This window comes from Phalacrocorax carbo, chromosome 2, assembly GCF_963921805.1.
Source record: "Phalacrocorax carbo chromosome 2, bPhaCar2.1, whole genome shotgun sequence".
Taxonomy (NCBI): domain Eukaryota; kingdom Metazoa; phylum Chordata; class Aves; order Suliformes; family Phalacrocoracidae; genus Phalacrocorax; species Phalacrocorax carbo.
In genome coordinates this window covers 152946941-152973581 of record NC_087514.1, presented here as the reverse complement: position 1 = coordinate 152973581, position 26641 = coordinate 152946941, and the positions used below count along the sequence as shown (strand labels likewise).

The 26641-nt window shown below is 43.4% G+C and overlaps 1 protein-coding gene across 14 annotated transcripts in view; it reads left to right on the top strand.

Moving 5' to 3' along the window:
• The first annotated feature begins 5138 nt into the window (after positions 1 to 5138).
• Positions 5139 to 26641, top strand: part of PARD3 (par-3 family cell polarity regulator) — a 464314-nt gene continuing 442811 nt past the window's right edge. For 11 of the 14 annotated variants that reach the window (XM_064444952.1, XM_064444946.1, XM_064444945.1 and 8 more), the window contains exon 1: positions 5140 to 5582. In XM_064444952.1, the coding sequence (XP_064301022.1) occupies positions 5463 to 5582 (120 nt within the window). In that variant the 5' untranslated portion in view covers positions 5140 to 5462. Of the gene's footprint in view, positions 5583 to 26641 lie in introns of all 14 variants that reach the window. The other 3 variants (XM_064444947.1, XM_064444949.1, XM_064444944.1) reach the window with 1 other exon arrangement.

Here is a 26641-nt window from a genome sequence, read left to right as displayed (position 1 = left end):
TAAATCCCTCAAGTTCTACTATTTTTAATAGCTTTATTTTTACAGTATTTAATGATAACTGCTGGTAATTGAAAAGTTGCTAAAAATTTGATTTTACTAATGATTTGTTTGTATGTTTGTGTTCAATATTACAGGGATAGGCAGCAATGACCCCTCTACTTAGATTATCTAGTATTTTCCATGCCAAAAAATAGTCATTATTTTTTAATTTGATAGTAGTTGTTGGGAAGCTTTGATGACTGAATGTCTGCAGCTGCCCTTTGAAATTGGTCAGGGATAAAATTCCAAATCTGTAAAAGTGCTTTTCTTTGTCCTGTGAAATTCTGTTGGGATTTTCTTGTCTCAGCTGCTGACATTCACTATTCCCCTTCTTTTTCCTCTCGTCTGGAAAGCTTGCTCAAACTATAACTGATGGAGGACTTTGGGGATAACTGGGCTCACATCCCCAAAGCAAACACATTGGTCACACTAGCATGGCTGGCATCTGCAGAACAGCTTCAGTGGAAGGGCCTGAGAGAAGGTGGCAGGTCATTCTCCTTCCAGCACAATCCCTGTGGTGGCTCTCGGTCACTTCGAGAGGTCACTGAGCTGCAGAGTCTCCATGGCCCTCAGGGCAAATAAAGAATGGCCAGCTCCAACATCTGACTTAGATAGAGGTTTGCAGTATGGGAACATTCAGAACTTTACCTGTATTATGATGTAAATATAACTCTATTCAGCCCATAGCATAAATACAGTATGTGGTACAAGAGCTGGGGCTGGGGAAAGCTAGCCGCGTGAATGTTTTCCTTACAAGAATTTGTGGCTCTGGGTATAGGTCCGTAGCACCCTTAGCATACACAAAGACCGTTTGGGTATCTCCCAGCAATGCCCCCTTCTGTGCTTTGGACACCCCCAGTATCTTCACTCCTTCCATATAGGTCATGTTTTTCACTTTTTAGACCTCTAACGATCCTGCTTCCTTTCCTGGGGATTATCTCCAAGTACCCACACCAAAAAGTGACCCGCTATTCTAGCTCAGGCCTTCCCAGCTGTCAGCACATTACTTGATATATCTTAGAGAAAGCACTTCCATTTAACAGTCTGATGATGGCTGAAAACAACCAGAGAATTATTAAGAAAACTATTACAAACCCTTGAACATATCTCTTTTTAAAAGTAGCATAAGACCAGTATAGATACAGACAAAAAAGTAGTAAATTTGCCTACACTCATTCTTTTACCCTAATCACCTTTTCACTACCTGAAGTTGCTTGAGGCACAGGTTGGAGCCCCTGGAAAGTTCAACAGTCTTGTGGCTTTTCCTCAAAATTGTGGATTCTTCTTTGCTACAATTTCTTCCTTCTATTATACCACAAAGAAAGTTCTTGTCTTCCCAAACTTTGTGTGTCTGTGTCTCCTAAGTCTGACATTAACACCTGCATGGTTCTATAATTACTTTTTAATGATTTGAGGACTTTCCATTCCCCAAATCCCAGCCTCTTTTGTGAAGTCATAGAAAATAACTTTTTACCCAGCCTCATTTTTTTTTCCAGGCCAGAGCTAGCCACAATTACTTAATAAGCTGTAATGATTGCCTCATTCATAAAACAAGATGTTACGGACCGTTGCGTTGCTCCTTTGTGGAAGTAACATAAGTATGTAGGAAATCACCACAAAAATATGATGACAGAAGTCAACCCACTCCTGTAGTTAAAACGTTATCCACAGAAAGATCTCAAATAGTCACAGGCATGTTTGATTTGGTAAGATTAGAGACTGAGAGTAAAATGTAAATGGTTTAGAACCTTAAAATTCAGATTTTTTTTTAAGGTATGAAAAACAAGTTAAGGCTTTACCAAATAACTGAATAAAAGGTGAGTTGCAGCAGGTTGGTATCTTAAATCATCAAGACCTAGTAGTGTTTGGTAAATTCCTTAAGTAATTTTTGCAAATGGCACTTTGAACTCATATCAGGTGCAAAAATTTATTTTTCTTTGTCTGCTTCATATAACTGAGCTACCTCAATTTTTTTTTTAACTTTGACTTCTATATGATTTTGATAACATTTTCTAACTACTTCTTTGAGGAAGAAGCACTACTTCTTTGCTCTTCTGTTTGACACTGGTCTTTCCACAGTTCTTAATTAACTTTACTTGATTTAAGGAAACAACTATATTTAAAATTGCATGAACTTCAAACATATCCTACATTGAATCAGTGTCTTCTTGTCAGACCAGGGAATATCTGTAGGCCATGAACAGACTACCAAACCTGAACACATACAGAATTATTCCAGAACAATTCTTCCATCTGGAGTATAAAGGCAGGATAAACTGTGGGATAGTTCTGGAAATCAGCAGAACTCCACTCCCTGAATAGTTCTAACATTCAGATAAAACCAACTTTCAGTAATCTGCATTAGGTTGTAAGATTTTCACTCCGTGCATGTTTGCAGTGTCTACGCAGAAGATTTCAACCTGGTGGCCATATTGAACAGAACTTGAATATTAATAATGAGTAATCGCAAGTTCTGATTGTCTCCATCCCATGCTCCATCTCCTACTTCTTCATGCCAGACATTGCCTTTTTATGGAAATCTTCCAACAATGTACCAGTTAATAAATAAATTGTCAGGTTCTACAGTATATTAGCCCAGAAAAGCTCAACATCCAGAACTATATGTATGCCACCCGTATTGCAACATGGTGTCCTCTCATTAAGTACATAGAAAGTAGTTGTAATTTTTGTAAACTAGCAGCTCTTGCCAATTTTTCTCCTGATTAGTATAATCCTTTTCTCATAATCTCTTATAATTCATTTATCTTACATAATTAGATCTTGGACAGTCTCACAGGCTTGTTACTTTTGTTTGTTAAAGCTCATTCTTCATTCTAAGACATCAACAAACACTATACTTGGCAAATTGTATCCAAAATGTTTTCAGGATGATGTATGTATAACTTGTGTGTGCGTATCTAGGAGTAAAGAAATTAAAATATAATCTCAGAGGTCCTCATACTTGTTAGTACTATCACTGCTCACGCATGAGTCTAAGTTTTGGCCTTAAATCAGATCCCAGGATAAACTGGTTTTCCTTGTACTTCCCTACTGAAGTTTCCTGTTTTACACATTTAATAGAAAAACTGTCAATATTTCTTTCTAAACTTTTTTTTTTTAAATTTCCCCCCCCCCCCCAGGAGACTGTTAGAACAGCTGGGAAAACTGCCAAGACAGTAAAAGCAGGAATTAAATCATGGAAAAACATGAAAAACCTGTAGCAGTGTCTGAGCAGTGAAATTACTGTCAACCAGCAACTGTATCTAATAATAAGTTTTATAGCAGTGTGGTAAAGTTCCTGATATGCAACATTGTGTTTCAGCAGATAAATGCAAATGACAACTGAAGTATAATGCTGAACATTACAAAGGCTATGCCACTGTAAAATAGCTTGTTAAAGATAGTCTTGGAAGACCATTGAGTTCACATTTTTACAGCTGTTTCTGCAAGTTTCTCAGGTGATGTCTATTAAACCAAGGATTTAAAACTCCTCCATCCTCTCAGTATGTTCCCAGCAGCTCTTATGATCACCTAGAAAGTACAGAAACTGAAGGTTAATAGAAATTTTCAACATTTTCCAACAATAAACTTGATGAGCTACAGCCATAAAGACATGGAGTGTGCTCAGTTGTCTTGGTTGTGAGCTGTAAACTGATTACTCCATTTTTATTTCTACCTTTTCTGAGCTCCTGCATCCTGTCTTTTTATTCCGCACAAGTGAACACAAGGGATATGAGGAAACAGCGTAACATGGCCAGTGTGCTTGCTTCCAGCTTTAAGACAGGGGTACTGTATCTCATCTAGAACTCAGATCTTCTTCTGTATTATTAGTTCAGGTAACTCAGGTGAGTAATGGTGATAAAATTAACATCTAAGCTTAGAATTATCTGTGGGTTAATGGGTAGACTTTTTCATCTTTGATCTTGTGAATGTCCCAAAGCTTTCCAAAACTGCAATTAGTGTAAAAAATTCCATGGATTTCAGTGAATTGGACCAGATGCTCATGTGCCCAAACTAGTAAAATCTGAGTCCTCTGTTTCCTTCACTGGAAGCTGCTAACTAGAACGCAAAGGATTAGGGATGCCATTCTCACCTTACCCTTGACTTAACTGGGCAATAATTTCACCTTTGATGTTTCAAGAATATAATTAATTCTGCTCCTTAACTGTGTACATGCTAAACCGCAGATAGCTTTGCCATCTGCACCAGGTCTGAAGTTGTTGAAGTTACAAATACTATCGCTATGGGAACAAGAGTGGACTACCAGCTGCGAGAGCTGCCGGCCAGGGAGCACCAGAGGAGGCTGATGAGGTGCCCTGCGAGCAGCAGAAGGTTGTAGGAGAAGAAATATGTTATCAGGCCACGCTGAATGTCCAGTGAACTGTGCAACTCCATTGCCTCAGTGAAATCCATGAAAAAATGCCAGTGCCACTTGTAAACCCCTTTGACTTCTCATGGCTTTGAGCAGGAGGTTGCTCAGCGATTGCACTGGTGCCGGCGTTACTGATGATGCACCGCTTTTTGCTCTGCGTGGGTTCTGTTGGGCTAACAGAAGCCTGGAGGGCCATGAAGACAGCCTGACTTCGTCTGGATACGCCGCTACACCCACCAACCCCCGCCCCAAACACCAGGAGGAAACTTCTGTCTCCAACCTCGCACATTCCCTTCGGCTCAGTGTCTTACTTTCCCCGTCCTCACGCGTTCGCGGAAGAGCGGCCGGCAGCGCCCCGAGAAGCAGCAGCAAGCGGTGCCCGCCGGTCCCAGGGCGCACCAACCGCGGGGCCGCGGCCGAGGGCCCTGCGAGGCTCCTTCTGCCGGTTCGGCCCGCCTGCGCGGCCCGGGACACCGGCAGGGCACAGCTGGGGCGGAGGCGGCCGCACCCGCCAGGGCTCGGTCCGGGCAGCCCCCGGCCCCGCTCCGACCAAGCGCCGGGCAGGTCGTGGGGCCGCCGGGCCCGCTCCCCGCCCCGGGCCCGGCGGGGTCCCCCTCCGGCCCGCCCCGTCCGCGCTGCCCGGCGCCCCGCGGAGCCGGCCGGCTGCCCCCGCCCCGCTGCACCGCCCCGCGCCTCCGGAGCGGGGAGGCAGCGCCGCCGCCCCGCCCGCCCGCCCGCCGCCGAGCGCCGGGGCAGGCGCCGAGCAGGTGGCCGCAGGCAGCGGGCAGCGCTGAGGCATGTGAGCGGCCCCCGGCCCTCGCCGCTCGGCCGCGCTCCCCCGCGCAGGCAGCACCGGCCCCCGGCCCTCCCCTCGCCGCGCCGGCCGCGGAGGCAGGGCGCCCGCAGCGGCAGCCCGGCGGCGGAGAGGGCTGAGCGCCGCGCCCCGCCGGGGGGCGGCCGTGGCGGAGGGCGGAGAGGAGGAGGAGGAGGAGGAGGAGGGGGAAGGCTGCGTGGGGCCGGAGGGACGCGGGAGCCCCCCCGGCCGCGCAGGATGAAAGTCACGGTGTGCTTCGGGAGGACGCGGGTGGTCGTGCCCTGCGGGGATGGGAACATGAAAGTTTTCAGCCTGATCCAGCAAGCGGTGACCCGGTACAAGAAGGCGATCGCCAAGGTGAGGGGCGCGGGGAGCGGCGCCCGCGATCAATATGGCGCTTCCCGGAGCGGGGAGGGAAGCGAGGCGAGGGGGAAAAGTCCGGGCTGCCCCGCCGGGGCGGCGGGAGCTGGGCCGGGGCCGGCCGGTGGCGGCGGTGGAGCCCAACGGGGAGCGTGTGCGCGGCGCCGCCGCTGAGGGGAGCCGGGGGAGGGCGGCGGGGCGAGGCGGCGGTTGGGGGGGCGGCCCCTCCGCGGCTCCCCGCGGCCGCGGGCGCCTGGCGGGCCTCGGCCCTTTGTTCGTCCATGCCTGGCGGCGGGGTGGCGGCCCCCGGGGGGGTCGGGGAGGGGGGCGCCCGAGCCCGGCCGGGAGAAGGGGTCGCGGGGGCCGGCGGTACCGGCTTTGCCCCGGGGCGGGCGGCGGGGCCGAGGCGCCGTGGGGCGGGCGGGGAGCCGCCGCGCAGGGCTGGAACTCCAGCCTCAGGCTTCCCGGCCCTCCAGGCCCGGCGGGGAGGGTGGTGGGAGGGGAGCCCGCTGGAGGGGCGTCCGCCGGCGCCCCGCGGGCCGCCCCCTCTTCCCTCCCCCTGCGCCGGACCGGTGGCCTGGGGGCGTCCCGCAGCGCCGCGGCCGCCCCCGCAGCCTCCGCGCCGGCCCCGGGGGGCTGCGGGGGAGGCTCCGGCTCTGCGAGAGCCTCCGTGCCTCGGGGCGCGGGATCGCCGGCCCGGCCGCGGTGGGGCTCATCCCGGGCGCTGCCAGTGCTTCCTCGGCCCCATGTTGAAATCCCTGGCTGTGGGTGTGCGGGCAGCTGCACGCTGGGCTTTCCCTCCGCAGGCGACTTCTTGGGCTTTGTGTTTTTGCTTCACTTCTTCTTGTTGTTTTTGGTCTTTTTTTTTTTTTTCGTTTTCGTACTTTCTTCTTGTTGCTGCGAACTTCTTTTTAATCAGCTGGTTTGTTGGGACAACCTGACTGTCGTTGGCTGAGAACTTGAGTAGTGCCCTTCTCCTCTCTACCTGATCTATCTAGGCAGTTGAGTGTGCCTCTTTCCCTTGGTCTTTCTGACACGCTTTGCACTTCTGAACCTGGGAGTTTTGTTTTGGGAAACGCTGACTCCCAGGCTCTCTGAAACCTGCAGCGGAAGGAATTGTGCAAACAGGATATTGATGGGTTTTAAGTGATTCCCAATAAAACTTGTAAGATCCATTTTCTCAGAGTTACAGTTGCTCGGAGGAGAAAAGCAACTGAGGTTCCCATCGCCTCCCCATCTGGTTCCTGAAGAACATGGTTTTGGAGAGAACAAATGCATTCCCTCTGTATTTTTATTATTCTTCTTGTAACACAGTTGTGATTCTGGCTGGAAAAAGAGTAAAACAATTCATGGCCATGGCTGCATACCAGCCATTACTTATATACGGCAGTTAACGCACATGGCGATCTACCTGCATATAGGGGACGGTGGCTGAAAGTACCTTGCTGGTTAAGGTGAACCAGTGGATGATAAACTGTGTCCTGTGGGGGAGCACTGAATGCCTCGTTGGGCCATTCGGATGAGAAGTGTTTGCAGAATTTGTTAATCGGTGTTACAACATTAATAAAACTAATAATTTTGATACGTTGTGTTCCAAAACTGGGGCCCATGTAACTCATCAGGCACTGGACCGTGTGCTGGTTTCCAACTGTTAAATTGCATTAAAGGATGGTAATTACATTCTGCAGTATAATGTTAAACCTGGAAGCGATTGCAGTAGTGAGCCCAGGAGAAACACCCGGAAAAGGTTACGTGATTGCAAATGGTGCGGGTTTGCTCAGGAAAGAAGTGGCCCACCTCTGGAAACATGAAAAAATCAAAACGTAACTCTTCTTCAAATATGCTGACATGTTTACTAAAAAGTCAGTTTTCAGAGGTGCCGTCGGACTTTGACTGGCCCCTAGCCCCCAGAGCTCCTGATCCTGGGTTTAAAATGACACGATGGTTTTATTTGTTAGTATTTATATGGTGGTTATGCTATATGCCACTGGTATGGACTTGAGGTAGCTGTAATTACTGAGTTTGTTTCTATTATATGGAAATAATGTGGTTGAAAACACAGTACAGAGTCTGTGGCCTTTCTCTGAGTGTTTTATACAGTGACTATCAAACCTTACTTTTAACTTAAATCCGCTGAAGATTTTCTATGGCAATGTTTAGGTAGTAGGAGGTGGATCCTCAGTGACTTGTAAATAAACGTACAGTGCTGTTTGCTGTGCTCGCCATAGAGTAACATAGTAATTTTACGGTTTCAATGGTGGAATTTCATAGATTACTGTCTTTTTATAGAAGTTAGGTAGTTTCCTTCTATGCTAGTGTAGCAGATGAGCAAATCTTTACTTCAGAAGGGGGGGGGGGGGGGGGGGGGGGGCAAATAATTCCTAAACTGAGAGGATGAAAGTATGTGTGCACATATGAATGTAAGATCTGGCAGTTGGTATCAAGCTAAAACTGAAACCTGCGTCACCACCACTGTGCTGTTATAGAAGAAAAACGTATCTGGTGGAAGATTATTCAAAATATTTGAATTGAATTTATGGTTTTCATACTTACAGGAAAACCAGCATTTCTCATCCTGCAAAAATGTGTGTCTGTTGTATGCAGCAGCTCCTTCAGGAGAACTACTTGAAGCAGAGGACTGAGTTGTCAGCCCTTCTCAGATTACCTCGTGCTTTGTCATGGTTTCCAGGTTGTAACTAGCAATAAGTAATCTGCATGGCGAGCACTTCTGACGGACCTGTGCAATTGTGGTGAGGACGCCTGGCATCATGCTTGCAGAGTGCCAGGAGCAAGTAACTTCAAAATTTGACCTCAGCTGGAATTTTTCTGACTTGGTATTATTTAGGTTGAATAGACATGGTGAGATTAAAAAAAAAAAAAGTATGGAAAATAATCCAGATAATAGTAAGGTCTCCTCTCTGTAAAATTTTAAGACTTTAAAAGCACATGGATAACACACCTAGTTATGGCAGTTATTTCTGGATGTGGTCGTCTTTGATTAGGATTTGTAAATCTCAAAAAAATCATTATGGATTAACACTGCTTTCATCAATATGAAATCTTTAAGTGTGGAATAAGTTATTAATATGACATGCTGTGCTTGAAGGTTGGTCTGTGTAGTGTGCACAGGAAATCTTTCTGTTCCTTTGCTTTTGTTCCAGAAGAAGCTTTGGGTCCAAAATGGGTCCATTTTTCTGCAAGTTGTGTTTGTGGTGAGCGAACAAGTGAATGATAAGAGATGTCTGAAAAGTCCACCTGGGCCAGGGCAACTAGAGTCAGCAAGAATTGATCCTGCTTATTGAAGCCTTGCTTGCATGGTGGCAGGCTAATGATGCTCTGTTTATGTGGCTGGACTGGCGTAGCCTCTGGCACGATTTCTGAGCAAACGTTAAACAGGTACAGTTTGGGCAGGGGGCGACTGGCCTGAGAAATGGTAGTGTATTTCCAAACGCTTCTGGTCAGGGGCTCTGCAGGTTTTGTGTTGATGTAGTTCTGCTAATGCCTTCCTAGCAATTAATGTAATGATTAAAGAAAAATGTTTAATGTTAATAGCAAGAGATGGTGGGCTGCCTGAAAAGGGAGCAGACACAAAGGCAGTTGAGGTGAGACATGTTTATCAAATAATTGGCTGTTGACCTAGTGCTAAAATGAGAAAAACTTTCATAAAATGAGGTATCAAGTAACCTTTTATCAATGAGAATTGACTGTGCATCACATACCTTTGGTTTGATCTGGTTGTAGCCAGAGACTTCTGACTTTTTTGGTGACTTTTGGCTGTCATCATAACCTTTGTGTGCTTCAGGGTTTTTGAGGTATCATAAGCATTTTGCCTTTTATCTTCTTTTTCTTGCAAATGTAAATTAGCATGCATAGGTAATAGGTAGGTATACTATTTTTTTTAATTTTTAGCATTACTATGTTGTCTTTGAGTGATGTAAACAAGAATATGAAATAAGAAATCATACATTTACAGTTGTTGTTCAGTCCCTCTAGGGATCATTCAGTCTCTGTGATCGTTCAGTCTGATGTCCTGCGTATCATGAGCTTGTAGTGTTATTCCTAGACCCTGTATATAACCCTGATTTTCTAGTTAAGTAAATTAACAGTTTTCCTGCTGAATCAAAAAGATTTTAGGAGGACTCTTTTGAGAGTCCTTCCCCTCACGGAATCCTGTGGGAGGTCAAGGGTTTGGGGGTTTCTGATGTTGTGTGGAACAATGCTTGTATTGTTAATTTAAAAGCTGCAGTATGTTAATATTTGTGAAAAGAATTTGTAATCTGCTCTTCGATAGTGTTTGAAGGCAGTTGCTGATAATAGACGAGAACTCGGGAAAGTTGGCTGGGTAAACAAAAGTAACAGGTGTCAAACGACCATATTCTTGCTTAATTTGTACATAGGAAGCTTAGGCCACCCAGAGCTTAAAGCTCAACCTCTTTGGTAGGTCTGACATTTATCAGCAGGGAGGTGTGAGAGGGGAAGGTTGTAGTCTCAGTGAATGTGAAGCATTTTTTTTCATTTTTGATTTTTCTCCCCAGTGCCAGCTAACTGGGACTTCTCAGATTATTTGCTTAAAAGTCAGCTCCCAAAGAGCAGGCTGTCTTCCAGATACACAGCGGCAACTTTGATGCTTTTTATGTTCTGCAGAGCAAACAGTTTCGCAGTTGCTTGTTAGTGTGTCACTGGGGCATCATTTGTAGGTCCTAATACACAGGGGTGGGTTGTTACGAAAATCTGCTGATTTTACTTGGATTTGGTATTAGTCTCAGCACATTCCCTGCTGGAGCCTGGCTGCTGGGTTTCGGGCACAGGCTTACCTGGTTCCTCCACAGTGCCCATGCAGAGACCCCTTTAGAATTGTAATGAAAACACCCATGGGCAATAGTGGCTAATTTAGCACAAAAAAATATTTTAAGTTTTTTTTTTTTAGAATTAGATTTCGTTTTGATATCTGTGTAAATCTTGAGCCTGCCTTCAGTAGAAAAAAGTCTTGTAGGCTGTTTTCAGAATGTGCATGAACCTTCTCCACCCCAAAAAGGAACCATAAACCCAAAAAATCCCTTTCACCCCTGCTGCTCAGTGGACTGTTTACTTCTAGCTGATACCACCAGGATGAAGTCTCTGGGCTTTGCATTTAGTATTGGTTAGGTAGTGTCTCAGTAATTTACCTGAGGTGAACCAGGAGAGCCCAAGTTCCCTGGGGCTGCTGGTACTTTTCTCAAGCCATCTCTTGACCTCTTTGCTGATGTTGAGCTCCCAGCAGTGGCAGTGAAACCCAGCTGACTGGCAATGTCACTCTGTGGCAGCTTGGTGAAAGCTATGAACAGCAGTAGAGAGCTGCTAATTTAAGGAAGTACTGAAATGGGTCACAGTTGCTTCGTGTTTAGAAAGCTGTTTTGTCATCCTACAGGTTTGGGAGTTGATGGTGGAAACGCAACTTCATTCCCTCCACTCTTTACTGAAAACTTCCTTGTAACCACTTCTCGCCAACTCTCCCTGTGTTTTCAGCCGAATGAGTGTTTCCTGTTGTTGTCCTCATCTGTGAGTACAGGTTGCTCTCAGGCATCACATGAGAAGTTGCAGGGTGAAGGTAGGGAATGAACCTTTGGATCGAGTGTGGCAGTGGCTGTGGAGGTCCCTTGCAAGGGAACTTTGCTGTTCAGTAGTACTGTGCCCAAGGTTCCCTGTGGCCTGGGAGGCGGGGAGCTGTACGACCTGTGCTGTACCCTGGGCAGGGCTTTGCTGCAGCCCCTCTCTGCCAGGTCTTGCCTGTGTTCAGCCGTCTGTGCTAAGCGGGAGGAGGCTTGTCTTCGGGAGGCCCAAGAACCACGCCAAGGCTGTGCTCCTGTTGTTCAAGCACGCAGGGTAAATGCTTTGGGGATTTTTCAAAGCTAATAAAGAGGAAGACTGAATTCTGTAGTGCTGATGAAGAGGGACCTAAAAAGTGGACAGCGTGCAAGCCGTTTAACTTTGAAGGAGTTTCCAGTAAAGGGTATGTGTGGTACTACCGTGGTGGGCTGCTGTGAGCAGTACCTATCTTTAGCTGGATGGCATACACCTCTGCTTTCAGTTTGGCATTATGTGGTTTCTCAGTATTTCAGCGTCACTTAATGGTGATCAAAGTGTGTGTTTGTGGAAGGTTGGCTTGAGCAAATGCAGTGTTTGGCTGCTGTGAGGAATTCCTGTAGCTCTGAGGGGATGACTGCAGAGGAGCCTGTGAAAGTGCTCAGTGCATCAGGAGAACAGGTCCTGGAGGCAATTTGGGGTTTAGGGAGTTGCCAGCCTTTCTTCTCCTGGGTGATAGCCTTCCACCAGTGGAAAACCATCTGATTCTCATAGCTTTTTACACTTTAACTTTGGTTATAATGGTTGCAGATGTTTTAGTTCTGTTATAAAAACACCACTGGAAGTAACACTTTCTCGGTTGTACCAGACTATGACATCCTATGGTCGTGGCACATTTAATCTGGTAAAATAAGATGGAGTAAATGGGGGAGAAATGCTGGTGATGTTAGTTATACTGATTACAGTTCATGTAGCTTTAAAACAATTTCCTGGTTCTTCAAAGGAAAACAAACCTTTTCATCCAAATATAAATGGAATGGATAAAACATGCAACAATGCTGAACCAATGCTTGTGTATATTGAAAATAAAGTGGAATTCTTCTAACATCAGTCCAGAGTGTAGCACAGATGTTCTCACTCAGAAATGTTTTGTGAGCAGTAAGAAAATAAAGTGGAACAAGAAGTACTAAAAAATTCTGCAAGATACTTTAGGGCACCTGTGCTTTCTCCCCTTCCCCCTCCTTTTTTTTTTAATATAGCTTATATATTTTCCTTGTTTCTTTGAGGTCATTTTACTGTGATGCTCAGCAAGTCTCATACTGCAAGGTAGATAAAAAACCACCAAAAACCCAAACTGCCTTTGAGCTAAATTACATAATCCGGTGGTGCTCTTTAAGAAAATGAGAAAGAAAAAAAGAATACAGCAGCACAGACGTACATAATACTTGTCAAAATTACTATATTACTAGTGAAAGGGAGATGAGTCAAATTCTAAATTGGGGAAGAAAAAATTTAAATTAACAGTGAAAACTATGGCCTCTTTGTTTTTGAGATAATCACATAAAATTTACTTGTTAGAATACTTTAGGAAAAAATCTGACATTGCTACTGGTAGCCTTAGTTATTTTCTCAAATTAGTTCCAGATATTTGCTAAATCAGAAATAATAACTATTGTGTTGGAGTATTGCTGTTCATTTTTAATCAGGTAGTAGGTGTATTACAGTAACTCATTTCCTGCTTCAGTTTCTTATTGTAAAGGAATACACATTGATAACCTATTTAGTTCCAAACAAAAGCAGAAATGTATCCCCACTGAAAACTCTTGGATTAGATCCCACATACTACGTCTCAGGGCTGGGGCTTCCAGTGGGGGGGAAGAGTAATAATGGCAAAGCGTGTTTCTGTGTGAGGGGGTGTGACTCTTTTTGCCCAGGAGCAGAGGTGAGCATCCCATGGAGCTGGGCCCTGGGTCGCTGCTGTGTTCCTGCTGGGCACCATCTGCTGCTGCTGGAGCAGTTGGCTCTTGTTGCCTCCTGGATCGTTGTGTCTCCAGGTTGCCAGGAGTTTTTGGTAACAGAGACAGGGCTGGCAGAAGGAAATGACTGTGGGGAGAAGGGTGGTCTTCTGTAGGGCAGGAGAAAAGGAAGGAATGTCCTTGGACGCTGGCAAAAGTAAATGCTTTTGGGGTAACAATAAATGGATCTAACTCCTGGTGCCTTTCTTACATGTGAGAGGGAAACAGGAGTTTGCATGGAAGTAAAGCAGTAATGGAATAAATGAAGTACTGACAAATAGAAAGAGCTGAAGATGGGAAGAAACTGGTTAACTTGGTGCCCTGGAGGTAAGTGGCCAATTTAGGAAGAGGGTGAACTGACCTCACTGTCACAACAGATGTCACCCAAAAGGCTTTCTTTTTAAAAAGAAACCTGTGGAATTTATTATAGGAAGCTTCCCTTTTTGGGCAATAAGCTTAGTGAAAGTGGCGCATCTCTGATTTGGTAGAGAAAAATAGACACTATTTTGGAAAAGCGATGTCACATTTTTGGCCATACTTTCCACATTCTCTCACGCTCAGCCTGCTGCTGATGCAGCAAGATTTTGAATCCTTTGCAGGAGGAGGGAGCTGGTACATCGTTAGTAGTTTTCTTTTTAAGTGGCTATGTTTATAGGGTTTTTGTTCCGGGTACGCATGTCTTTACAGACTCAGAATGGCCATGTTTCTGGTGTTCGTGTTGTTTTGCTAATAGGAGGAGAAAAAAGTTACGTGGGTATAAAATGTTTTAAACGAAGATAGGACTTTTGGGAGTGCCTGTATGTTTGCGTGTGCACCCACTTAGGTGTTTTCATTTGTTTGAAGCAATGTAGCCACACTTAATAAATGAAAAAGTAGTTTTGCCTTACCCCATCTTTTTTGCATGTGCTTTCAAAGTTGTTGAGTTACTCTATCTTCCCCCTAGGCAAAGGCCACATAATGTTTTTTTCCTTCTCTATTAAATGTCAGAAGCAATATCCTACTTGTGAGAAACTTGCAGAGATACACCTCTTTGTGTGTATAATGAGAAGAACGACTTTGTTCCAAGTTCTCAGACTCCTTCTGAAGGGGAAGGAGCAGAATTTAATGAAATATGGAAAAATTACTTCTAGGGATGCTGGAGTGGCTCTGAGACCAAGTAGCCTGGAAGTTTTGTTGCTATAACAACTTAAATGACAGTTTAAAAAAAAATATGGAAGCTTCAGAACCTTTAACTTCTTTAGTAAACCGCTAAGTGGAATAACAAGGCTTGATTTAATTTGGTCTCTCCAAGAACCTGTTGTACCAAACGTTATTTGCATTTTTTAAAGTGTGCATTTGTTTGTGCTGTCAGTTTTTTCCCCTTTGCCTTCCTGTGTAGACTGCTTGCCTGCAGCTGCGAGTGCTGGGAAAGCAGCCAGCTACCCAAGTACCTGAAGAAGGAGAATTTAGGCAGCCAAGCTGTGGTGGCTGGGCTCTGCTGGCCAGGAGTTCCTGGTGAATGAGCCTCTGGCCTTGGTGCCACATGCAGCCTGTGAAGATGAGCGAGAGAATTTTGTCCCCCCTTGAATTTGTCTCCATCTTTTAGCTGTACCAGGCTGCTGGAAGACTGCTGGCCCGAAGTGTTAGTCTTTGCTGAAAGTTAAAAAATATCGTGCAGTTGGAGAGTAGTCATCTCCATCATCTCACTTGTTCTGCTACGCGTTTCTGCCTTTATTAAAGAGAGATGAGCACTGGGTAAGAAGAGTAATGCTGCTGCTTTCTCAGGGAGACGAGAGGAGCCTGGCCCGGCCGTGGACATGGCTGTCCCGGCTGAGCGCCTGTGAGGCGTGTGCGAGGGGGCTCGGTGCTCAGGCGGCAGCTCGGGTTTGGATCAAGGTGAGGGTGTGTCAGAGTTAATTGTTTATTGCTGACAAAGGTGCTGCTTCTGTTGCTGCAGTGTAGGACCGAGATGGCTGGGGACAGGGAAGAGGAAAAGCCTCAGCACAAGTCTCCTCTGCTGTCCTCACTCAGAGTCCTGACTTCTGGGCACAGTGCAAGTTCAGAGCATCATCTCCAAATCCTATATTGAACATTTTTTTTCTGGCATTAAAAATTATAATTTGGGAAGATAGGTTTGATGTTTTCTGCCCTCAGTGAGTTTCCTTAGCAGCAGCTTTTACTGCTTTTTCTAGTTTTTCTTCAAATGAGAAATAGCACAGCTAAATGTGGTCTGTAATAATTCTGGAGAATTTGAAGACTGAACTAAGAAATTGCAAGAAAAAGTGGACTGGGTGAAATAAGAGCTTTTAAATTTGGAATTGCCTGTTAGTGTAGGCTCTGTGTTATAAAACAGCCAGTGAACATGGTTTTAAATGTCTATATCTGTGTGTATGCAAAATGTTTGGATGTTTAAGTGCTGCCGTTTGTTTAAAATGAAAACCGATATTTTCTAGACTTAACTTACCTGGTCTAAAAAGAAAATGTTATGCTCTGTATGTAAAACAGTGTATTTAACTTGTGGTTTTATTAGGCAATGGAGTAGTCTCACCCTGTTGCCCGGCAATCATTCAAGAACATAATGCTTTGGTAAACTAAAACCAGATGTTAATATGCGTGAAATGTTATTGTAATCAGTGTCTTATAAATCTTGCCTTTATTAGTCTAGTTGTTTGAAGTAAATTCCTGATGACCCTTTTGTTGCTTTGGCATTGCCACAAAATAGCTATTGTTAGCTTGAAGCCCCCCGCTAAATCAAAAGCCACAGATAACGAGTATCCACTCTCATATCTTCTGGGGTTTATAAAATATTTAGCTGAAAAGGCTCCTGTTCGTCACCCTGTCTCTGTGGAGGTAAAAAGTTTCCTTTGCTGGTGGAATTCTCTAGCTGGGGAATGGGAGCTAGCTTGTATGAAAAGCTAATTTGTGCCTAGTTATATATTCTTTTGATATTTGAATATGAAGTAATTAGCTTGGATGTACTGCTGTTTACCTTTTAGGATTTGGAGAAGTCTAAACAAGCTGCTGAAGGGAAACTGTATCATAAATCTACTTCTGAAATATTTTTTGAGGCTGGTATATTTCAGACTGAGACTAAATGTGCTCTTTGTGGTATTATTTTTCTGGTGGCCTGTGACTGGTGGGAGAATTGCTGAGCTAAGTGATTGAGGAAAGGTTTGGGTACTGGTCTGTTGTCTTCCTGTGGGCTCTATGGGGTGATCAGATAGACACATGTGGGAATCCCCTTTCTAAAAATGCTCTCAAGGTGGCTGTGTAATGGCTTGCGCATGGATGCTACTCTTCTAACTTAAATGCTGAGCTACTTTTTTTTTTTTTTTTTTAACGTAGCCATCTACTGTACTTGAGCCCAATTTTTAGGAAGTGGTCTATTTTGTTCTAAATTACTTCCATTTCATAATTTGGTGGTTGCTTAGTCTCATACCGGAACAAAATGAAAAAGGGGATTTTTTTTCTTTGTTTTATGTGAAAGTTATTAAACTATTGTGCATCAGTAAATCATAATAGCTAATTTTGTAAAATGTATATCCTATTTCATGGGTGGTCTGTGTTTCCCTTTATTAGACCGTGTACTATGTCTCTGATTAGACAGTGTGTAAAGACAGCTCTAACTCTAGCTGCCTTCAAGTTGCTTCTGATTCAGTGTGCCAGTGTTTTGTTGCCTTCTGAAAGACTTTGTTTCCAAAGGTTGGTGGATGCCAAAGCCATTGTGAATAGAGATCCATTTTAAGACCTAATGAGTACCCATTTTTTCTTGATCAGTTTTGGAGATTAAAGTTGTGTGTGATACTGAAATAAAAATAGTTTGGTTTTTCTGTAATTGTTTTAAAGATTATGTTTTTCATCCAGAGTTTTCTTGTTGCTTTTTCAAAAAAGTCTGTTGTTCCTTTCTGAACAGAAGTGCAGAGTGTAATAACTCACTTTGTGTTTTGTGTTATTCTGGAGTATAAGCTACAGGCTGAGATAGGGAGCAGACATCCGGAATCAGTTTGTAATAAACAGCCCTTTGCAGCCTGCCTTTCACTTGGTGTGCTACTCAGAAAGCTGGCCTTTGGTGAAGACCACATGGCTTCTGATTTGTAAACTTGTACCTAGACGCAATAAATAGGACGGTTTGTGCTTTGCAGTTGCAAATGGTGCCTCTCTCAGCATCAACAGCAAATGGAATCAGCCTGGTGCTGCTTACCTGCCTGCTTTGCAGCACATGGGGAGCTGTAAAATCAAAAACGGAGCTCAAAGATGCTGAGATTTATCTGTTTTAACTTTGTAGCTCCCCTTTCCCTCCCTCTGAATAAGTAGGCCTACAAATCCAACATTATAGGTAAAAGCAAAGCTGTGGAGTCCTCACCCCCACCTCTTGCATCTTTATGTATAGCTTGTTCAGCAGACCAGATTGTCACACCTGCTATGAGCCTCCTTCAGAGAGCAGATTGCAGCCATGCAATTGAGTGCTCCTAACATCTGTTGGTGATAACCCAGCAGCAGGACAAGGCTTTTAGCTTCGATCCGTCTGCTGTTTTGGGAATGTTGTTAAATGGAGAAAGGAGAAACAAAGTATCAGAGTAATTTTGAAATAAATGTCAAGTAAACATGCAGAAGGAAGAAGTGGAACTAACAAAATTTACTGCTTCTGTTTGGGTTTTTTTTAAGCATGGATTTTAATGCATATTATGCTTGATGTAGGAGAACTCCACTAATTAAAACTAGAGTTGTTTTTTTATTACTTCTTAGGGTACTTTAATGGTGATGATACTATTTAGCAAGTGCTTCATGTCACTTTCCAAGTAATTTTTATAGCTGTGTACTGGCATAAGATCTGTCTGTTTGGAAGCCTTTGAAAACCAGCTCATAAAATCCACTTGAAATTCAAATTTAAAAGCATGGAGACTTTTCCTCTTTGTGTTTTTACTTATGGTGTTGCCCTCGTCGTTGCTGTGGACTTGAATTTCCAGAGGTGTACTCAGGCTTGCTGCTGCTGAGCTGTGCTTGTGCCATAGAGGCACCTGCTCTGTTACTGCAAGGGGAGCGGAGGCTCTGCTTTGCAGTGTGGTTGGGCTGCCATGGTGTGTTCCTCTCTAATAGATTAATGGCTTTTATAGATTGTTTTCATTGCGGGATGAACTACTTCAAATTGCCTTTATTTTTAAGATGGAGGTAAGATTATGCATACAGGTTGTACAAGTTGTTAGTAAAGACCAAATGTTTTGTGCCCCTACACAGTTAAAAGGTTCACTAACTCAACGCTAGTTCAAAAATCGGAGTGTCATCAGAGAAGTTTAATGTGACCTCAATAATTAATAAGAGGTCCTTTTTTTTGTGACAAGTATTCCTGACTCCTTTTTAACAAATTTCCAAGTGCACAGGAACCTGAGGTATAGAAAGAGGTATATGTGGAAATGAGTAGGGGAAACTATAAATGCTGTGGTTAGGATTTAAGAAAACAGTTGCAGTGTCTTTCGGTTCCTTTCAGAAGTGTTGGCTGAATCCTGTATCTTCACAGGAAATATTTAGTTAGTTTTGCTTCAGTGATGCTGTAATTTGAGAAATGTATCTGTTAATGCCCTGCTTTTTCAGGTGTGAAATAGGGGCTCAGAGTAGGAACAAGCTCCTTTTAATCACTGCTCTCCCAACGCAGCCCTGCATTAGCTGGGAAGCCCCGCAGGTTTATTCCAAATATGGATGATGGAGAGTGGGAGAGCTCACCTGGGAGCAGTGCTATGTATTCCTGTGGCTCCTTCTCTGAGGACCTCGTTAACTGTGTTTCACAACAGCATGATGTTAATTGCGGCGAGCGGGTACTTGCATAAAGTCCTTCTGAGGTTTTTCTCTGCATCTGTGTGTTACCTTAGGAAAGAGAAAAAGTACTTTGCTGTACCAGACATCTGTGCCACAGCAAAGCTGTGATGCATCCATCAGTTTTAACAGCATGCAAGACCCAAACTAGGAGTAAGGAGATGGCTCTCCAGTGCTTTCTCCTCTTTATTTGGTAATTTCCCTCTGTGCTTCACCACCTTCTCCCTTCAAAAACCAAATCTGCAAACAAACCTCATAGTGTGAGTTTAGCAAGTACGTAATTACCCCCATGGAGTGCGTCGAGAAGGGAGGCACAGGAGCCTGCTGGCTGGTCCAGGACCACACAAGCAGTTCAACACCGAGCTGGAAATAAAGTGCTGACCTGCTGACTCCTTAACTGCAAGACTATCTTTCCTCTCTAGTAAGGATGTGGTAAAATATCACTGTATTTATTCCTTCTGCTCTCCTGTAGCTCAGCCTCTGTATGAAAGGACACGGTACACTTCGCCAAGCTGAAAGGGGAGTATTTTGTGTTAATTGGCCATTGAAAAGAAAGTATCTTCCTCTGGAAAGTGTGGACTCGGTCATGTTAAGAAACAGAAATTATTAAGCAGTTTATGTAATTTATTCAATTTACTCATAACTGTGGTTGAAACTTTCATATAGTAATCTGTACCTCATAGTAAGGATGTTGATTCAATATTGCTTACCTGTTTAAATGTTTATAACAGAATGAAAGCAAAGGAAATGCTTATGTTTGACTTAAGTATAGCTAAGTGATTTATTAATAGTATTTTTTTTTCCTTTTTAAGCGAAGTGATACACTGAAGCCAGAAAGAGACCTGTCAGTGATGTATTTGGCTTAAATATGAAACATTTAGAGAGAGGAGAATATTGATCCGTGCTAGTGGAATTTAAATCTGTTTGGTGGATTTCCCCCCGCCCCCTTAAAGTGCTGTAGTTTTCTTCCGATACAGAAGTGTTGTAAGAAAGATGGTCCTGGGCAAAAAAATCTGAGATAGTAAGTACTCTGATAGTGTTCAGCTGATGCTGGTAAGGAAGTGTTGTCTGCATGCTTACACATTCATTTTAGATTGATGGGGTTAATTGCCTTGGTCTCAACTTTGCTTGTAGACTACTGTGCTACTGGCGCTGATTTAAAAGGAACTCAATCTACCAAAACTTTTTAATCCCTTCTGCATGCAGTGCTGAAGAAAGCATGTTTTCCCCTTGCAGATATAAGCTTTCGTGATTATAGTGTCATATTCAGGATATCTATATTAGGGATAAGGAAACATGCAGAGTTACAGAAGGGCTGGAGAGCGCGAACAGGGGAGTGCTTGCTATAGTACATATTAAATAATAATAATACTAACCCCTGAGTGTTGGGATATTACAAATTATAATTCCAACCCTAACCAGCTTTTTAAATTACTGGTTTGACTCTAGTAAGCAGTGATTTATTCTTTTGTGTTTAAAAAAAATGCTACAAAACTGCAGTTTATTATTACCGCTTTTGTTGAAGGCTTCAGGTTCTGTTAACAGCTGTCATAGTCATCTCCAGCATTTTGCAAAAATGCAGCTGGTGGGCTATGCAAATGAAAGCATTTACTAAATTTTAGATGACATTATAACCATTGTTCATCTTTTGCCTCTAGACTCTATTTTCAAGTGACTCTGTATGCCTTTGACAAACATGCTGTTATTAGGCACGAGGACAATGTGAAGTAATTTCTTGAAACTGGATAGCTTGAGAGATTTCAATGAAACCTAGCAAAAAATACCTCTAAAGATTTGTATGCATTATTTTGTGTCTCTTCCTTGTTGTGGCATATCCCTCTTACTCTAGACATCTCTCTTCATTAGAAAGCCCCTGAGAAAATAAAATCTGCTTGTATTTAGATTTAATCACACTGAAGTGAACACTGATGAGACTTTGCTTCCTTTGCTGCCTCTGAAACAGCTATTTCTGAGCTGTTCATTGGCATTGGTGTTCCTGGCTTTTTCATTAAAATTAATTCTGTTCTACTAGTTCCTAGCCTCTACCATTTTTTTTCTGGTGTGGGTTCTGATTCTTGCAATTGATTTTTTGTGACAATGTCCCCATCCCTTTTACACACTATATGCGTGTTGGAAGCTCTGGTTTAGAAGGTTTCGTGGTTCTCATGCATTTGAGTTACATAATGGTGCTATGGGAAGAAATCATGGAGAAAGTAGTACCTCAGTTGTGGTCACTGCCTCACTTACTGTGTCTTGCAGGAGAAGAAAGGAGGAGATGGTTTGCAAGTACTCAAAAATGGTGTATATGCTTCTCTTCCTTTACTCGGTCACATACGTGTATAAGGTGGTGTTTTTTTTGTCTTTTTTTTTTTTTAAGCTGTCTTTGGGCTTCTTTTTTGCTGAATTGAAACCGGCCTATTCACTATACCAGAACAGTAATCAAGGAATTCTCTACTGTCCTGTTAATCTTGAATCCTGATTACATGAGCTGTTCCTTAAGGCATGCAGTAACATAACAAAAGGGGTGGCTGGTGTGCAGAAATGATTACAGCAGCGTGCTTTCTGTCCGGACTCTGTCATGCTCTTATGTGCCGCACTGTTCTCATACGCCTGAACTCGCCGTGTGAGGAGGATGCAGATGGACAGATTTTTCAGCTACCAGCAGTAATGTCATGGGAATCCTGCAAATGCTACTGACTCAGGAGTTTTAACAAAAAGTTGACTTTTATTGAAAGCAGTTGAACTGCAATGCATGGTGAAGAATGAATATGTGGTGGTAGGACTCTGCCGGTTCAGATGCTGCTGCTTTTCTGTTTGCCTTGTAGTTTGTAAATGGGATATGTTTCCAAATTCAGACTGTTCTGATAATGATTTAAAAGGAATATATTTATATTGAATTTGTACACCATTAAATAACCTTAAACTCTTGTGTATTTTTTAACAGCTAGTGAACCTTTCTTTCATGTAAACATGTTTACTAATAGGAAGAGGATATATAGTCACCATTTCAGCAACAACAGACAGAAAATGCATTAGATGAGCTTATTGCCAAGCAAGCTGGATGCAGAAATCAATATTAGGAAAAAAAAACCCAAACCCAAATGATCAATGTGAAGTAGGGGAAATAATTTAGTTAAAAATGTAAGTAGGTAGTTGTCTATATGACTATATACTTTTCACTGAAGTACAAAGCCTATAATATCAAGTGTGTTCACTAATCTACAGGTTGCTCAAACATGACTGTGATCTGAGTCAACCGAACCTCTTTCATAAGAGAGAGTGGCATATCCTGAGGGTCAGAAACACTGAAGGGACCCTCCTTTCTTGAATCCTGTGTTTCCAGGTGGAACGGGAAATGTTCTCATTTTGCTCTCTCTTCCTTCCCTCAGTGCCTGACCCCCTCCTTGCAACCTAAACCGATCATAGCTGTAGAGCTAACAAGGGTACACTGTCTGCTTTCACAAACCAAGCACACGTCTGTACAATTGTGCTATTTGCTTGCTGCTTTATCAGTCCAGGGCAAACTGTTCAATCTATTTTTTTACAGCACCTTTTTATTACACTTGTACAGAGCATGGGCTTTGTTGTTAACATTCAGCTGGACTGTGTACAAAAAATTAAATAGGAGTCATCCAGCTCTTTTGGCCATTGAAATACCTTATCTGATTTCTGTTTTAAAAAGCCAATTTGTATTTCTTCCCTATATCTTATCTGTAAAGAATAAAAACTTTGCAAACATCCTACCGTTCATGCCGTATGAATGAATTGAGAAAATTGTCTGCTACATGCCTGGAATTTGATGTTTACATATCGAATCTAAAAAGTAGAGCACCTGAAAGAGAAAACAAAACCACTTTTGAGTCTTGGGATGAGTATAGATGGGACTAGTACCCTACAGGAGAATGACTGCTCTGTTGTGGCATGTTGTGTGATCAGGGTTGCATTTGGTTAGAAACTTGGTAGAAACACCCTGAAATCAGCATAATTGTGTCTGGGCAGAGGGATCTGCCAGTAAAGCTGTCAAATTCTGGAACTAAACTCTTAACAGTATACATTTAGTATTATATGTGTTGCAGTTTCTTTGGGCAGTGGCCCTGCAGTTGGATTCATATCATGTCATGAAATCTATGTAGTGCAACTCCCCACTGTGAGCAGAGGTGGCCTTGATCCCAAGGGTGATCCTGCATGCTTCTCAGCTCGGAGCAAAGCTGGTGCTTTGGGTATGGCTGGATCACTGGTGTGCAGAGGCATTGGGCAGTGGGGTGGGAAGAAGAGGCGGAAGGATGTATTTGTACTAAGCCGTTACGTGGACTGTGTCTGTAAGCCTGCTCTTTGGAGGTGGTGAATGTTACTGATATCACTTGCTTGGGTCACTCTGCGGTAGTAATGGAGGGAGGTGCTACATGGGTGACTGTGACATTCAAGGCCAGAGGGAACCTTATGTTTTGTTAGCCTGACCATGTGTCCTGGAGTCTCTGTGGGGTGACGTGCCTGAGTGAGTGACAGCCCCTCCTGATGGCCTGTCAAAGAAGTTCCCTAGAGATGGCTCTGCTGTGGTTTGAAGGACCTCTACTGAAGTTGAAGCCAATGCATTTCTAGGTAAATGCCCTGATGAATGATATTTTTTTCCTACTGAGAACGTGCAGCAGATTCCCCGTCTGTTTTCAGCCTTGTATTAACTCTTGTGTTGAAGCCAGTGTGGGGGGTCTTTGGTCTTCAGGAGCAGATTCTGTTTGAACTTTTCTGGTGGCACTGGAGGCCCTCATGAATCAAATGCTGTGCCTGTGAAGGCTTGCAGGTTCTGTGATGATGTTCTTCCTTTCTCTTCTGGATAAATAGTTTAAACCAAGTATCATCAGTATGGAAAACTGAAGAGAAAAAGGGTAATGGGGTAAGAGACTACATTTGATCTTGCAGTGGCTTCTCTTCAGTTCATTCTCACTATCTTTATATGGGCTCTGGATAATCACAGGATTGAATTTCACTGGATTTCGGTTACAGGAACAGAGTCCATAATTAAGGAGTAAAATAAATGGTCCTGAGGGTCAGGTTACTGATGTTTTGAGGAGTTACTTAAGTGACTCTGCTTAATTTTATGTTTGAGGATTGAACTTCCATGGGCTTTTATTTATTTTTTTTAAATTGTCATTCATGCACTTTCACACACACACAAAGGCCCTACTGAAGTAGAGATTTGTTGCTGTCTTATCCAGGAACAATTTGGGTTTTGTTCTCAAAAATTCTCAAGGTTTCTAGAACGTGTTTGGTGTGGCCCACTGAAATGTGTATTAATGCTTCCCTGTGATGGAGAGAATCCATACGAGTGCCATTGCTTTTCAAGGTGGGAGGAGTGGTGGTGCATGAAAATGCTCAGTTACTCAGAAGTCTGGCTGTTCCACTGTAACAGGTTGGGTTGAGCATGCAGTTTGGTTTTGGGGTGAGTTGGTGCTACTGTCATCAGCTGCTGCAGATAGCCTGCTTCCCCTCACGGGCAAGGTTTGAGCTTTTGGCTTTCCTGCTGGTCCGGGTGGTGTGGTCCCAGTGAGAGGGCTGCGTTTCAGTTGCTGATGAATTACACAAGTGTCAGGATCTACAGGATGACTCTACAGAGAAAGAAATCCACAATAATGTAAACCACTAATTTTTCTCCTAAATTTTATTTTCTCCAGTTCTGCTGAATCACTATTTGTGCTCATGAACAATGCACATGCTTTCTGCAGTGTCTCTGCCTTTGCACCTTTGTGCCTATAAATGTTAAAACTCTTTCTCTTTGAGAGGGAGCCCTTTCAGTGGTGAATGCAGTCAGCGTTTCAGATAGATGTTTGCTACAGCAAAAGAAAAAACAGAAGATCTGAGCACAATTTTGTTGTGTTTGGCAATTGGCTTTCACACAAGAAATTAAGCTTTTTTAGCATTCACAAGCATTGGTGTCTCTAGGCTCTCACAAATGTGCAACACCTGCTGCTTTAGCAATATGCGCCTCTTGAGCAAGCAGGACAGGGAATGGAGCCAGTTGGCCCTAAGTTCGGGATGAGATAGCTAAGAAATCACAGGTCTCGTAACTCCGTATGCTCAAGAGTCAACTCAATGGTTACTTTAGCACATTTACCCTTTTTATATTGTGGATTTAAGATCATGAGCAGTGAGTTCTTCAGATTTGGATTTGCATAGCCATGTGTGTTGACAGCTGTCCTCCTAGTGTCAGTCCCTAGAAACTCATTGCCAGTCTCATTGCCTGGAAGCCACCTCAGATACGAAAGTTCCCACCCCCCATATGATAGAGGTTAAAAATTGTGCACTTGTAGCGGTAATGTGGTTCTGAAGACTAAGCAAAATGTTCATTTTAACATGGGACATCTTATGTTTTCCTGGACTGAGTCTTGTTAGAGAATATCCAGAATCCTCCTGCTATTGCTATTTCACAAAATTAATATTCATCCCCCCCGAAGTCAGTATTTTAAAATAATCTTAATATTACACCACCACCCACCCCCCCCCCCCCCCCAAACTTTACTATCTTGTGATGCGTAGTATCTCTTTTTATTTAATGAAACGATGCCAGACACCTGGTGAGCATGCTGAACTTAGGTAATACGAAATGTGAATCATTGTGAAAGAAACCAAATGCAGTCTCATTGCTGGGGCTAAATGCACTGCTGGTTAATGGTGTATCTTTGCAATTGGAAGCCAGCAATAAATGAAATGGCAAATCAGCTAGCATGATAAATGAGTCAGGCAGCCAACCCTGTTCGGGTGAGGGAATGCATGTGTGGACTCTCAGCCCAAGAGGGCTATGTTGAAGCTGCAGGTGTGTATTGAGAGAACATGTTGAACTTACACCCTCACACGGAGGTGGGACTGTGTACCAAGGCATCCATGAGGAGGAACAAAAAGGTCATGTTGCCTCTGACAGGGAGAAAAAAGGTGTTAAATTTTAAGTTGAAAAGGCTCACACTTGCCACGATTTAGCCATAGAGAGTGTTTGCCACTGTAATGTCTGATGTTGGACTGTGTGAGAGCTGTTGCACATCACTAGATGTGCACACTGCCATCGCCAAAGTCCTAACCCTTGTTCTTGTTTCATATTCTATACTGAGAATTAAAACTCAGTTTGGAAGAGTTAACCAGGTTGGTCTGTGTAGCTGTCAGCTTCCCTTGGATAGTTTAAGTTACTTTTGTAGCACAATTTCTTACCTGAAATGTTGTTGCTATATACAGGTACTCTGCACAAAGCTCTAATTGCAGCTCTTAATGATATTACAAATTGATATCCTCAAGCTGAGATAGGTTATCTTCACCTACCTCACCCCAGCTAATTATGTTGTGTAGAGCAGAGTTCATGTAGCCTAAGTGTTAATCTACAAAGTTGGTGTCTAGAGTTGGTCTGTTTAGAGGTGGTGCAGAGAAGTATACAATTTTAAGATCTGATTCACCGTGTCCTGAAGTACCCATGTGAAATTGCTCAGTTTTTAGAGTCTAGTGGACCCCATCTGTTAAGTATGTCCTCTTGTCACAGGTCCCCTTTTACAGCAGCATATGATCTTGCTAAGTGGCTGCTTGCTACATGTAAAAGTAAGCATATGCATGGAAAAAACCCAAGCTATGTCCCCAAAAATCCACTGCTAGCTCATTGTGTGGCCATAGGTAGGTTGCACTTTTTCTTAACTTTGGGTAAAAATGTTGGCACCTTGC